The sequence below is a fragment of the Glossina fuscipes genome, unplaced genomic scaffold (genome assembly GCF_014805625.2).
Source record: "Glossina fuscipes isolate IAEA_lab_2018 unplaced genomic scaffold, Yale_Gfus_2 0, whole genome shotgun sequence".
NCBI classification, from domain to species: domain Eukaryota; kingdom Metazoa; phylum Arthropoda; class Insecta; order Diptera; family Glossinidae; genus Glossina; species Glossina fuscipes.
In genome coordinates, this window is record NW_023998414.1 from 13991847 (window position 1) to 14008335 (window position 16489).

Sequence of the window (16489 nt, forward strand, 5' to 3'; positions counted from 1 at the left end):
TAAAAAGCGTAAACATATAGATTTTACATATATTTACTGCATTATATGATTAAAGTTTAATTAACAACATCTAAAGTTATCGTGGCTATATAAGTTTGAGGGGAGTCGTAAGTCTGTCGTAAATCTATAAAATGTGTAAATTTTTTTAAAAATTTGCTTTTACTTTTCGACATTAAGTGTGGAACGTTAATTAATCAATCCTATGAGACGGTCATATCGACGCAAAATCCTATCGTCAGATCATCTAATTTTCATATCAATATCATGAATATATGCAAAATTATCCTCCAATTAGCGTAATCGTAATATTCATTGCAAGCATTGCAATGCATTCTTCCGATTTGTAAAATCTAATGGAGAAAAAATAACAAAAAAAAAAAAAAAAAAAAAAGCGCCAGAAAAATTCTTAATTGATACTATTGGAATATTTATTGATTTATACGTTTTTCTTTTTGATAAATGAAAGTGAATTTAATTCTAAAATTTCTAATTTAATTTTCGGCCTGTTGCAATTTTATTAATTATAACTAGATACATACATACATAGGATGTAAAGTATTTTTTATATAAATTTTTATATTTACGTTTCACAAATACACATTTATAGCAGAAATACAAATTCATAATAGAGGAGAATAGAGAACAGAGAGAGAGAGAGATAGAGAGATAGAAAGATAGATAGATAGAGAGGGAGATATAGATAGAGGGAGAAAAAAAATTTATTAAAAATGCTTTGGTTATTGCTGTATAATTTTGTTTTGTTATATATTTTAAGACCACCACACTGCTATCACTATCGCCAGCATATTTTATTCCCTTCTCGTAGACAACCAATAATGAACTAATTAGAACTTTTCTGTTTTTTTTTTTTTTATCAATTATATAAAGACAGAATTACAGTTAAATTGATGATTTCGTTAGATGCAAAAATAAAGACCAACTATCCCATCTAATATATATATATATATATATATATATATAATTTTATTTTTTTATATATATATATATATATATATATCCTTCCTTGCGATTAGGTGAAGATTTTTTCAAGATATACAACCAAATCCTGTGCTTTTTTTTCTTTCTGTTTCCCGTTTATTCGCAATTCTTTCTTTTTTTTACGTCTATTAAGATGGAAAGCTGATAATTGGCACATACACTCTTAGATTGATAATAGCGAGAGGAGAAAATTAAATTTCAAAATATTGCTTTCAAAATAAGCTACACCGTACAAGCTATCGAATGAATGTTGACATCGATTTACACTTTCTAAATAAAAAGTATATATAAATAATTTTATATAAAAAAAAAAAAAAAACAAAAAAAAAATACTTTCACAACATATACATAAATACATGTACTCGTCGGTTTAAATTTTATTAAAATAAGAGATGAAGATGGTTTTTTATATTTTTAAGACAATTGGCTCCTCGGATAGACACACATTTTTGGTGGTGGACTTCAAAATATTCGGTTTACTAACCGAAAATAATGATAGATTTTTTATTATATTGTTGTACATAAAAGACAACAATGATAATAATAAAAATCTAAAAAAAAAAAAAATTCTTAAAAATTACAAAATTACATACATAAATTTATATGATTATGTCGTTATTTTAATATGCATTTTACATACATATATAGTCCTAGAACATTTGTATACGCTTAGGCAACTCATGTCACTACGTTTAAGCCACATAATGGTAATCAAAGGCCTCATCATGTAAATCTACAAAATACTTGTACATAAATTATTATTATTAATATTATTATTATTATTATTTTTTATTTGTAATTAAACTATATTATTTAAGATAAGGTTTACAGCTATATTTTATTAAAATATTAACTATTTATTAATAATTATTTATTTATTTAATTTTTTTTTTTTATTTACTTATTTAATCATCTAAGGCCTAAAGGGGGACAGGGGTAGTTTAACGAACATTTAAGTAGTTCTTTATTAAAGGCATTCATTCATAGTTTAAGTACATTGGTATAGAAAGTCTTTATTTATATATATATATATTTAGTTTTATAGATATATATTTTTATATATGAGATATATTCATATATGGTTCGGATCTTCCCAATAAAAAATATCAAAATTGAATACTATTCAGTACAGTACTTTTCACTTATCTTATCGAGCAAATAGATGAAAACAGTTTGAGAAGTCTTTTGCATATATATAAACGATAGCTTTTCATTACTATTTTATCAATAATATTTTATTAAGATTGTAAGAATTGAATACTGTGGCTGCTGTGATTAGCAGCTGAATGATTTGATTACTTGCCCGATTTTATACTGTTTCATCTAAATCAGCATTTGACTTAATCATCTAGCCAGCATTGGTGTGAAGAGCATACATGTGCATAATTTTCCAAACATCCTATCTATTAGGAGATTATCAGACTGAATTATTCCGTTAACTTAATAAGTAAATTTTTGAAATACTTGACGTTTAATTTACGTGGGATAATTATATATATATGTACCTTGGTTTTATACAATTCTTTACCGAATGAGCTTAAAAATTCTAAATGATTAGTAGATCTGTTTCATTATATACCAGCTCGAGACAAAATTATTGCAGTTGCAAAGCATTTGTTTGTAGGCGCAGGCGGATGTCGTTAAGTGAAAAATAGTGTACTAACTTTCTTGTATTCTTTTTATTTATTTTGACAATATGTTTACATAGCTTCCTCGATCCTTGTTATCCTGTTAAAAATTCTTTACGTTTTGTTCACAAGCACTCTTTTTTCTCTAAACTAATCTTAAAATATTACATATATATATATATATAAAAGAAAAAAAATAAAAAAATATACAATAAATTGAAAAAAAAAATGCTTTGGTTTAAATCTTGTCTTTTTGTTGGAATTGTTAGCGTTTATAAAACTTTAATTTAAAGTTTTTAAAAATTTATTTAAAAAATATCTTAGCATGAAATGTGCAATAAATTTGGGTATTGGCAAATAGTAGCCTTATTATCTGCCAAGTGGAACGCAGAAGAGACCAAAAATATATAAACATTTGAATATTTAGGAGCTTGACTAGAAGCTGAGAGTTTTTATATTAAGTTGGAAATTCATTTTTCAACTCCTAATAGTTTGGCTGCCTCATCGGGCGATGACATCAACTTATTAAGTATGCCCTGATCACTAATGCCAAGTAAATTGCCTATTAAATCAGATTGTTGACCATTATTACTCTCTTCTGCAATATTTTCCTTATGGTCTCCCAATGTATTTAAGCCACTCGTTCGCCATTCATTAGCTTTATTAAGTAACTCCTGAATTTTTGAGCCCATGAACAAGGCACTGATATTTGGTTGTGTTGACTGTTGAGTAGTTGTTAGTGCCGCGGCTACTGGCGTTTGTTCGTCATCAGAATAATCTGAACCACTATTGCCGTTAGCTGATAAGTCACCGCCCGATTGATTACCGCTGGTATGCAGGCCATTATGTTTTTTCATGTGACGCAGCATACTATGTTTCAATGTAAACTTTCTTAAGCAAATTTCACATTGGAACGGTCTTTCACCTGAATGCGTACGCATGTGACGACGTAGGTCTTCGGTAGACCAGAAACGTCTCATGCAAAAGGCGCAAATAACCTTCCGATTACTATAATCTGGGTATTTGCCGCCTTTGCTGCTCTCTTCATTGATGCGTACACGTTCTTCATCTTCGGCAGAGTTTAGGTGTTGGGCTGCTTCGACATCACTGTCAATCGCACCTTTGGCTAACAATAAAGCAAAGTCTTGAGCATGCATGCATTTTATGTGTTCTAGACATTGTGTACGCTCGGCAAATGAACTCTCACAGAGGTGACACTTAAACGGCAGCTCCGATGTTGAAAATTGGCTGGATTCAGTTTTTGTAGTATACTGTTGAAATTGGGCGGCAGCCAGTTGTTTGAAAAAAGCTTGCTGCTGTTCCTGTTCTTGTTTATGTTTATCACGCTGCTCTTTTTCAATGCGTTCGCGCTCCTGCTCCCGAGCCTCATCAGCTTTTCGTTTGCGGTCTTCTTCTTCACGTTGACGTTGCATTTTTTCAATTTCTTCGACTGACTTTGGTAATGGTATGGGCTCAGTAACATCCTCGGTAGGTACATATACCGAAGTCGCAGACTCAATGTTGCCGTGCTTACGTAACAAGTGGCGATCACAATTGCTTTTGGTTGTGAAAAGAAGTGGACAGTGTGAGCACTTGAACGGTTTTTGACCGGTATGTGTGAGAATATGTCGTCTAAGGGAGCTGGACCAAGGAAACATTCGCTGACAATAAGGACATGATACACGATTCGGGGCCAAACTGTAAGCAGATTTCTTTTTAGGCTGCACTGTCGTTACAACATCTTCGGCACCAGAATTGTTGCTTTCACTGGCACTACCAGAAGCGACTAAGCCTTCTTCGTCGCTTTGCTCCATATGATTTGCCAGATCGCTAGGACGAAAGTAACTATTAAAGGACATCGAGTTAGAAGTCGCATTATCAACTAATTTGGAAACTGGTACTAGATCTTGAGATTCATCTTTGAACGGAGAACTGGCAACTTCTTTTAGAAATTTACCTACAGCAGGCGCTTGTGCGATCATGGAATTCATTGTATTAGCCGAAGGTACCATGGGTGGGTCAGGTTTGATCAATGATGCATTAGTTTGACCTGCTTTGATCGCCTGTTCAAGTATTGATTCGGCTACTTTTTTAGCTGCGTCCTTAGATCCCTCTTGCTTAGACTTAGCATTATTTATTGATACCACCGATTGCTGTAAAACAGTTTTAACACAGCTTTCATCCTCTGTTGGCATTAGGTCATCGTCGTTTTCATTTTCGTTCTCATCAAGAATTTCCTCTACATCGTCCTCCTCATCTTCATCTTCGTCAATTATTAACTTGGGTTCATCGTCTTCCATAGAACCGTTGGGTGTACCATTACCATTCATGTGCGAAAAATTTAGTGGTGAGTGATTACTATTAAGACTAGCAGAGAGTATTTGACTATTGGCTACACTGCTGGAACCATGAGCCAGGGCTTGGTGTAATAAATCGGTATCCTTACGAGCTTTGAGCTGTTGCGCTAAGATGGCGTACTTGACTTGATCTGAAATGGGTGAACTTATGCCGGAATTCGAATCATGGTGGGCTTGGGCGAAGGCTGCTTGAAGATTTGTAATATTATTAATGCTCGTAGTGTTATTCGCAGCCCGACCACGCATTACATGGTGACCGCTACGTTGACGTTGAGCATAAAACTGGGGGTGCTGTTGTTTCACGTGACGTTCCATATTTGAACGTAAAGTGAACCGAGCCGAACAATGCTCACAAGCAAATGGCCGCTCTGTACGATAACGCCTTTGTTTTTGTTTTGGCATAAATACGCCATTTTTAAGTACCATCTTAACTGGGCCATTTGAGAGCATCGCTGGTGGCAAGTGGGATGGCGGAGGCGGTGGATGTCTAGGCATAGAAAGGGAAGCCGCATTTGGTGACAGCATAGACTTCGGCGATGAAAGCGAATTAACTGACATTGGACTTGATTTGTCAGATATTAATGGGCTAACTTGTGGCAAAATTGTTGCAGGTGTTGCAGGATTCGATGGTCCAGCAAGCGAAGTCTTTTCCATTTCATTGTTAGTGGGTATTACTGGAGGAGGAATGCCTGTTGCTCCGAACATGCGACTTAAAAAGGGAGCAAATTTTTGAAGATCGCTCAAATTCGTATTGGGTAAGAATGAATTCGGTAAGAAGAACGGATTTAACTGTGGAAATATAAGATTGCGATATAGTTGCTGAAGATACTGAGTAGGATCAGAAAGTATTTGTTGTTGAGCTAAATACAATTGTTGTTGCTGCTTCTCTAACGCAGACAATTCTAATTTTGGGTCCTCTACGTTAATTGAGCCATTGGTTATAGATAAATTTTTTGGTTCGTCGGATGAAGGTGTAGCGGCAATAGATAGCTCGGGATGATTGAAGTTTTCACTTTCCTTCTCTATTATATTCGTTTGCTTTTTGCTTAAGTCCAATACATCCATAGTCATGTCAATAGGTGCTGCCGTTTCCACATTTCGGCTGTTAAGATCATAATTATCGTGATAGCCAGATGAAGTAGACGAGGACTTGTCCAGTAATTGTTCTAAACTTTTTACTTGAATTTTTACTGGTTTCGATGAAGGAATTTCACTGGCAGTGAGTATTTCTTTTAAATGAGAGACAGGAGTGGAACGGTCTTTTGGTTGATGCTGATGGTAGGCAAACACCTCACTATCATCGTCAAACTCAGGCGAAGAAAACATGTACAATTTTTTAGTTGGATCATCGCAAGAAGAATCTTCCGACGGATGATAAATAATGGCACGTTTGACCTCTTCACGTGTAGTTTTTGCATGGCGATTGCGTAGATGCCGCTCGCAGTTTGCTTTTGTCGTGAATGCGTAATTACATACGGCGCACTCATAGGGTCGATCTCCATTATGTGTACGCATGTGCCGAACTAAAGCTGCTTTATCGCAAATGGAATATGGACACATATTGCAACGAAATGGGCCCGTTGGGCCGGCTTCAGTGAGATGAATGCGATTATGGCCTTTCAGAGCTCTTAAATTGGGGAACACTGCTGTGCAGAGTTTACAGGGAAATTCGCCGCGCAATTTCATCTTTCTGAACTCTGCCGTAAAAGCATCTTGAGCTTCTTCCTCGTCCTTGTCGTAACTGCACTGAGAAGATGGAGTATTAACAGTTTGTTCGAAATTTTTAAGAAAATTCGAAGTGCTTGACGATGATGTCATATTTAAAATCGATTGTATGTCAGCTAAATCTTTAATGTCATCCTCTAAATTTTCATTTGTTGCGTGCTGAACTTGTGAAGGCGATACGTTCCCCATAGCATTTTTCAAATAGAGTTGCCGGAAAAATTCCTTTTGTTTAAACTGCTCATCTTTCTCTGTTAAGTCATCCTCGTTGTCCGCAGCAATCACAGTGGAATTGTCATTGGCTACTTTATCTGAATTGATCATGTTTTCCGGTTCAGAAATTTGATTTATGATATCCGATTGTATTTTTCGTTCCGCCGAGCAAGGATGAATGTTAAGTTGATAATGTGTGCGAAATATGACTTCGCAATTTTTGCACTTAGCTGGTATCTCAGAATGTTTAAGATCCATATGATTATCCAAAGCTAAAACATTGGAAAAATCATTTTCATTACAAACTGGACACACCAATACGGCGGAATCGTGAGATATTCTAGATGTTGCGACAGGCACGGCGGTTAAATCATTGTTATTAATAATGCTTTTAATTCGACGCTTTAGTTCGTCATTTACATTTTCCATATGAAGTTGACTGTCCTCCAGTTTCCGTTTGTAGTTGTTGTTATCAATTTTTATATCGTTATTATTGTTGCTGTTATTATTGTGATTAGAGCTCTGACTATGTGCGGTGGATATATCTGATGAACAACCGCCATCGCTCTCGTAACTTTCTGCAGCTGCGATACCGTTTAAAAAATTTCCATTCACACCTGTTGGCAAGGCAATGCTGGAATTTATATGACTATTGCTATTAATACTATTGTTAGATTTACTGTTGTTGTTAAGGGTTGCCGATGATAATTTGAAGCCTTCAGTTAGCTGTCCATTGCTTAACAGATGATACGGGGCGGATGAGGGAGATGAAGACACATTAGTAGTATTTATCGTAGTACTAGCAATGTTTGGAGCTGCTGATATATGGGAATTAATAGAATTATTATTATTATTATTATTATTATTATTATTATTATTGTTATTGTTACTGCTACTGCTTGTATTGTTATTATTAGTGTTGTTGTGCTTGCTACCATTTGAGTTGCGTCGATGGTGAGTATGCTGATGTTGCTTATGAGTACGCATATGACGATGCATATTACCGTTCGTTGTAAAGGTGAGATGGCAATATTTACAATTAAAAGGCCTCTCTCCCGTATGCACGAGTACATGACGATCCAATGAAGAGGCAGATGAGAGTACCTGAGCAAATAAAATAGAATTAAGTGAACGCGATGCATAAGTATTTTATGCGAAAATTGAGAAGAGAGATAATTGAGTTTCTTTGAGAAAATGAAACCTACCTTTGAGCAAATACGACAAGTGAAATTCTCGGTATCACCTGAAGCATAATTGTGGCAGCGAATGTGATTAGTAAACTCATGTGGTGTGGCTGATACTACTTCACAAATGGGACAAACATATTTCATATCCTCGCGATCCCCACCGCCTAACTCAGGACTAGAAATTCCATTTTGTCCATTATGAGGGGGAGTGGAAGAAGCCGATGAGGTATTCGACTTACTGTTATTAACTGAGTTTGAATTATTTATTAGTTGACTGCTACTGCCTTCCACAAAACCAGACTCATTAGAACATGTTACATTGTCCGAGGAGCTACGGTTGAAACGAAATTTCTTCCGCAACGAGCTTGGATTGTCGTTATTGAACTCCAGTTGCACGCTTGTACGTTTATCTAATAGATTACGGCTACTCGAACGACGTTTGTAATGAAATTGACGCTGCGACTGTTGTGGTTGCTGTTGTTGCTGTTGAGGCTGCAATTGAGATGACCGTAAGTGTTTCTCATCGGCCGACTCGTCGTCATCGTAATCATTAGCATCATCGGACTCATGCAAACGCTGCTGCAAGTTGCGGCCCATTGGAATTTGTGCACACACACCGACTGTCATCGTATCGGTCGCTATGTTCCTTTCGTTTGTTATAACGGGTGTCGATGTGCCCGTATTACGTTTTTTTGGTGTTCTTCCCAAATCCAAATGCTCCAAAGACGACTCGGACGTTGAAGAGTCACGTCGCTCCATTTTAATGTTTGCATTATCATCGTTAGCGGTTACGTTGCTACCGCTATTAGCGATTAAACTGGCATTTGTGCTCGTGGTTGTTGCTGCCGCAGTAGTTGGAAGTTGGTTGGCCAGCATCTTCGTTGTTATAATTGAAATTTTTCTTATTCAATTCTGAGATCCGTTTAATTATTCACGTCTATCATAAGCGTTAAAATCGAAAAGCAATTATATCGTTGCGCCGGTTTCTCGTTTGTCTGAAAAAGTGAAAAAATATTTTGAATTAAGCTGCTTAGATTTTATTTATTTTTTTTTTTGTTATTGAGATAGATTTCTCAAATGATTCTATTGTCTTCACGAAGTAGATTTTTTTAACAAAGTTGCCTTTTTGTATTTCATATATATTTATTATGCTTGATTTGTCATCCTGTTCGCAACACGAATCAAAACGCGTCGGGGTCTTTGTATATTATTTACAATTTTTTTGGTTTAACTTCGAATAGTCGACCTATTCACACGTCTGCGTTACACTTTTGCAATTCTTACGGCTTGGGCGGTTAACACAGTTAATGTGTAAAATTGACTATTGAGATTTATGACTTTACTGCAATAATGGTTCGAGAATGCTGATGCAAACAGGGTCCTCATCGGTTTACGCATTTTGATGTCAACGATTTGCAGAAGAAGTCTTTCTATAATATATATTTACACATGTTTATTTAAGTTGATCGATCGTATTATCTATCCATCCAACACTTGGATAATTATATCCTACATCACATGCGGTATAAGCATATATTAAGTTAGTGCGGGTGTACGCAACACTCAGAAGAATTTAAAATAGACTAACATTTTGTCGAAGCTTGTCCGTCTGTCGGGTTTTCTTATATGCAACCTACGGTTAGATGCATCCTTTGGAACACTATTGAAAATGATTCGGTCCGGCCCGCTTCTCATAACATAACATCTTATTTTTGTATGGATAATTTGCATTAAACGTAGTGGGCGTAAGGTATTTAATAGTGAGCGCAATCCCACTATTGCGCTTTTACTTGTTTTCTTATTTAGTTGTTGCTTTTTTTACCTCTTGGTATCCTTCTTAACATTACGGCTTCCATTTAATCAAATTAGATTCTATAGATTAGTTAGTTATCAATATAACAGATAAGTCTTTACAACTCTTTCTCTTATACAAAGTTGATTAGATAGATTGGTATTTGGTGTAAATTGACGGGGAAAGATATTCAATTGTATTTATTCAGGTTGGGCTTTTAAGATGGATAAAGTCAAGTTTCGTTTAAAGCGGTAGCTTTTCAGGGATACAGGCCATTTAATTCCTTATGCAAATTTTGCAAAGGATCTGCATTGCAATAAAATCGAATATCTAATGGAAAGTCAATCATGCATCAATTACAATAAAGTAAGCTATTATCTGCACATGTATATACATACATACATGTATATAGATATAGGGAAAAAGTTCAATTCGTCATTGCAATGTTGTTAACCGCTATCTTAAATGATTTATAATAATTTTTGAAAACGAGTCGGCCACAAACGGTTTGATATTAATCTTGGAGCATCCTATGTAATTTCTTTCAAGCATATATATATATATACAAAATTCTTTAACGTTTTCCTTAGAAATGAATAGGTTTGGACATGTTCTCTGTTTAAATACTCAAATCACTGCCACATCTTGCGACTTTAACGTGCCGCCTATGGTATCATCAAAGAAATTTAAATCAAAGATCGTAATATCCCTTTTAAGAGAAACTATTTACAACGGGCTGTTCTTGTTATTGTTGCAAATAACAATTAAAAAGCACATAGATGCGTAATTTTCTTTCCATTTTATATAACAATCCGGTTAAAGTTCAAAGTCAAAATCTTTGCTCTTTGACGCACATACTTCAATGTTAACGCATTCATCCCTTAGCATAGCATAAAGGAATAGCAAATTTTCAACTCTATCCAGAGTACTTTAGCGTTAGATTAAAGGTTATGCGACTCTTACGGCATGCTCTCAAGCTTGGCAAAACTTTGAACTCAACACAACAATTGAAACACGTTGTGCAATATTTCCAAGGGATAATCGTTATAAAAAGTTAATCTAAAGACAAAATGTTGTGAATCCATTACTTAAAGCACACCTCCACCCTTGCGATACGTCGTTTGTTAAACTTAAGCGGATGCATATAACAGGCAAAAGGATTTGGAGATTTTTAATATCTTCGTTTTCATTATACCACCGATCGATTGAGAATCATTCTGTTTATTGGTGTAAGTGTAAAGATGAACTAATTATGTGAACCATTCTCCCATATAAACAGTTTGCGTTGTAAATTTCTCTCCAATAGTTATTCGACCCAAAAGTTAATTGCGCAAAATATGGAGCAAGTAGGTCTAATTTGCTGGGTCTTGTTACATAACACGATTCACATTTTTAAAAGTTTATGGCGGAAATTTTTGGAAATTAAATTTTGATAAATCCGAGCCATGTTCGTCTTATTAAAAGCATGGAAACAATATATACATGTATATATATATATATATATATAAACTTAAATAATCTTTCATAAAAATAAATTAATGGTTGTTGTGGTTAATTAACAATGCTTTTGCATTCAACTTTTTGATAACTTTAAAATTGATGTGTACCCATATTTATTGCGAGGCTTGATTCTGAACTGATTCCGTCGATTCGTTTCTTTGCAAAACATTGTCATAGGATAGTTGTTTGAAATCATTTTTACTCAGTATATTTCTGTAACTGTCAGAAGCTATACGCATTCTCTCATCTTCGACCTGGAGCACCATTAGCGGATAAAGGAATACATGTGATGGTATGTGGTAGTATACGATTAAAACAAAACTTTGGGTAGCTTAGTCACGAGCAAACTGATCGAGCAGCAGGGTTCTGAACCCTTTTGCATCTGTAATGACGGACGATATGCAAGGAAAATTAAAGAGAACATTATAGAAGCGTATCCACCATACTATCATCAGCGCTACTTATTTGTTAATTCTCGCTCAGCTGGATAAAGTCAAGATCGAAACATTTGCTTTGGCTATATAATCGCTATCCACCAATGGATGCTAAAGAAGTCGTCTTGTCCAATCTGCAAGTGGAATTCAAATGCGTTCGATCATCTAGCTAATTAGAACTAATTTATACATTGTCGAATATTGCAGATCGTATAAGTGCATATATTTCTCAAAATTTTGTTAAAATATCCGACATTGCAATTATTGATCGTGTGCTTCTCAGTCAATGATAAAAATTTGTAAAATAAATAATCTACGGCATTGTAGGAAAAAAATATATTTATCAACTTTAAGCTCTTTTTATATCAATCCTTGTGACTTTTACGATAAATTGCACATTTCCAAAGCCAATGAAGTTTAGTTGACTTTACAGGAATCATGGAGATATCGTTGTTTGATAATAGAATCCGCATTAGTGCGATCGTAACTGTCATTATATGTTAGCGTGAACTGTGCTTTTTCTTTTCGCAAATTCTTCGAATTCGTGCAAATTGATCGCATACGAGAGACATTTACTTTACGTCAACATAAATTGTGTGTACGAATTATTATATATATTATCATAATGGGATGGGGCATTATCTACATACCTATATTTAGTTCAAGCAACCATTTAATTTTCAGGAATTAATTATTAATTTTTAAATCTTAAAATCGCATGAAGCAAAGAAAACAACAATTAATTTTATTACTTGTTAATAGAAATTTTATGTCTGTTAAATGAACGATGAATTTCAACTAATTTTGCATTCAGTTAAACTGAAAGTGAAGTTAGATGAATTTTAGCATATCGTCAAAATTTTGAGAAAATTGACAGAAATATTTTTCATTTTATATATGCATAGAAAGGTTTACATAAAAGATTAAGAAATTTTATTCAAATACCTTTTAAAGGATGTATCCTTTAACGTGCTAATCAATTATGAGATTTTAAAAGAAAATTTCCTTCGAATTCCATCTAAGCTTTTTACATCTATTAATGCTTTTGAAAAATTTTATCTACGATTTTTAGAATGATAATAACTTGACCTGTTTATTTATTAGAAAAAAAAAAACAAAAAAAAAAAAAAAATTATTTTTATCATCACCGTCAAAGCATGAGAATATTCGTTACGTATCAGAGAAATAATAAAAAAAAAAAGAATAACGTGTTAAGACTTGGCGCTCAATTATGGGCTGCTGCAGGTCAAATCGATAATTACGAGAAGTAATAAAAGCATCTATTAAGCATAATATCGGCCGATATATACATATTTATTTTAAATCAATATTTTTGCTTGGATCAAGTACAAAGATTTAATTTTTTTTTTACGAAAATTACCTGCTAATAGACAATTTCGATATGTAACTGTTTCCGTTGATCTCGCTTCTATTAAATTTTCTATTTTTAGAATTAAAACGCAGTCATATATACGCTTTCCTTGTAATATCTCAAAAGGGTTGTGAGATATTTTTTTTTTTATTTACTCTTAGCGGTCAGAGATCCTGAATAATGATAATATGGACCATGTACTTATTAAAAGAAGAATATCGAAAATCTTTCCCTCACACTAATACATATTGAAGAGTTGTGCAAGTTTCTTAGCTATGAGTATTCAGTTACTTGCTATTATTGTGCGCGCTTCGCATAAAATGCTTTAACATTATGCGAGTTAAATGGAAAAAAAGAGTTTTATTTAACTGAAACTAACCTATTACGGGTAATTCAATACAATTTCTTCTCATATTCACACACGTGCAAGATATGCTTGACTAAAAACATAATAATTGTTATGTTTCTGCGAATAAAAATCATATTTAGATCGGCGGATGCAGGAATACCTGCTAGGGCACATCTCACAATTTATGTAATGATGTGAAATCTTTAAATATAACAATCGGTAAGTCACTTAAGTTCTTAACCATGGTCAACTTGAAGAGATTGCATCATCGAAAGTAAGTAGACAAAGTGATAAAACATATTAATACTTGGATAATAAAAGAAAAAAAAAAAATTGAAGAAAAATTCCTCTGTATATATGCATAGCGTGGGACAAATGTCTATTTGTATGACCCCTTGACATTGTTACTGAACTTTCCATATACACTGGGGGACACTTTAAAAAAATTGAATTCAGTCAATTTGAATGTGGGCGTAACCCATTTCGTTAGGTCGGGAGAAAAGTGAAAGAATTGAAAATATTCCAGAAAAAAAAAAAAAAAAAGAAAAACGATACGACGTTTATACCTTATGAGAAAATTGTAAAATATAGAGGATCGCAACCTGATCTATTCAAGATCGATGCATTAAGAATGAGCGGTAAGAAAGTAATAGATAAATCCCGAGAAAGCAAAAAAAAAAAAAAAAAAAAAAAAAAACTTCAACGACATCTAAAACTTAGCGGATGTACTCTTAATTATTTTACATACGCTAAGCTTTAAAGCAATAACACTTAAGCGTATTGAAAGTGCTAAAAATAAAAAAAAAATAAAAAATGTTACGATTATTCAAATATAGCCTTCAAATGATATGAATTTTGATTGTTTGTAGAAATATTTTGCTTAAAACCCATATAAAAAAATTCTTTGCTATATATATTTAATTAATTAAAGAACATTTTCAGCAATATTCATATAATTAAAAGCAATTTTTTTTTTAAATACATTTACAAATTGATGCTAAAATGGGGGGAGATTTAATAAGATTTATTCCGAATATATATGATAGCAATAATGATAGCAATGGCTATTTAGAAATTACTTAGTAGCTTAGGTTGTAATTAAAAGTAGAAAGAGAAAAAAAAAAAAATTATTTTTTTTTTTTTTCGTATTTTAAGTAAATAATTACCTTTTATTAAATTATTTGCTTAAGTCTCACGTAAAATTTTATTGATTGCATTTTATTGTTATTTAAAGATAGAAAGACACTTTTATGAAATATTTGAAAACACTTTGATTTGGATCATTTCTTTTTCAAGTAATCCACTAAGATTGAGGTAGAGAAATACACATGGATTTTTTTTAATTAATATTAAATTAAAAAATTTAATTTTTTTTTCTTTTTTTTTCACTCGAAACTGTAGCCAACATTATTGTTTCTTATTTATTTAGTTATTTTTTTTTTTATATTTTCATATAATATTTTGGTAGTTAAAATAAATTGTTGTTTTTTTTTTTTTTTTTTTTTTAAACAACTGTTTTCATTATATTCGCGAGCTCATTTAATAATTTTCCTGTTTTTGAAATTTTAAGATATTTCTGCTTCATTAGTTGTTATATTTTACCTGGTTTTGCGTGAATTTTAGATGTAACCACGTTCGCGAGCACACACGTAATGATACGTTGAATTCATAAAACGCATTCAAGTCGTTGTTATCTCACAAACTGTGCACTTTTTTTTTTTTCTTCTTGCTTCTACTGTTTCGGAGAAAACACAAAATTAAGAAAGACGTCGAGTTTTCCAAAAAAAGCAGAATAAAAAAAATAAACTGATTGTTTTTGTTGTTCTTTTTCTTGTATATAGCGTATCCGTTACACGTTTGTATTGATTCGTCTTCTAAAGAGTTCTTAGTTTTCTCTGCTTTACTACACTTTTTTAGTTCCAAGTATTTTTTTTCTTCTCGCTATTAATATATATGTATATATGTACATACGCATATTTAAATATGTATTTATATATATATATATATATATATATATATATAAATTTATATATACATATATACATATACGTGCATAGATAGATGGGTAAATATATTTATATGCATATACAATAGTTTCCGTTTTCAAAAATCTCCAAGTTACAGACCAACGATAATAAAATAGAGTAAGTATTTGAGTACGATTTGTTTATATGTTTGGTATCTCTTTAGAAATGGTTACGTGCGAGTATCCATTAATGTGAGTAAAACTTATAACTTCTCTTACGGTCAAACCGCTATATGCCGTAAGTTATCCTTTATCGTTGGCAGATGAAACTCGACTGAAGCGCGTCTGCTTGAAGGGAGTTGTATTTAAAGAAAATTTCATAGCCAATCTCACGTATACATCGTCGTCGTACCACAATATTCAATCTAATCCCAAAAAAACACAAACAATAACTAAAAGAAAATAAAAAAAACCACCAGGAGCAGCAGCAGCAGCTACAACAACAAAACCTATAACAGCATTAAAAGCATTACCAGCAACCTCATCAAACAGCAGCAGTAGCAGTCAGTCGTTTGGTTTAATGTATAATGTATAAACGTTTTCCTCTATGTATTTGTACGTCTTTGCATTCACCACGTATTCAATTATCTGCAGATAGAGCTCAATTATTCGTATATTTAATCGCTTACTCTCTCACAATTCACGAATACGAGCACAAATATATTCTGAGAAGTTTTATTCAAATGAGTGACAAAGTTAAAACACCCACAAATTAATTTAAAATTTTTTTTTATTTAAAAAAAAAAAAAAAAAAAAGCAAAGTCTCAAGTCCACTCTAACTCTCAGTACCCTCTGCATTTCTCAGCGTTTCGTTTAAATGAAACACAAATATATAACGAGATACATTGGCTGTTTTATGCATGTGTTTGTAGAGAATGGTGGTGGTTAAGTAAGTATACATTTTTGATGC

General features: G+C 33.0%; 1 protein-coding gene across 2 annotated transcripts; it reads right to left on the minus strand.

Annotated features, from left to right (window-relative positions):
* Positions 1–2810: 2810 nt before the first annotated feature.
* LOC119634055 (zinc finger protein 236) lies at positions 2811–14761 on the minus strand. Of its 2 annotated transcripts, XM_038027984.1 has the most exons (4): positions 14720–14761; positions 8125–9101; positions 7600–8023; positions 2811–7536 (listed from the first exon to the last, which is right to left on the minus strand). In XM_038027984.1, the coding sequence occupies exons 2-4, from the start codon at positions 8980–8982 to the stop codon at positions 3098–3100; spliced, it is 5721 nt and encodes a 1906-aa protein (XP_037883912.1). In that variant the 5' UTR covers positions 8983–9101; positions 14720–14761; the 3' UTR covers positions 2811–3097. The 2 variants fall into 2 exon arrangements, with proteins under 2 accessions (XP_037883912.1, XP_037883902.1); XM_038027974.1 differs by having other exon boundaries at positions 2811–8023.
* Positions 14762–16489: the final 1728 nt, after the last annotated feature.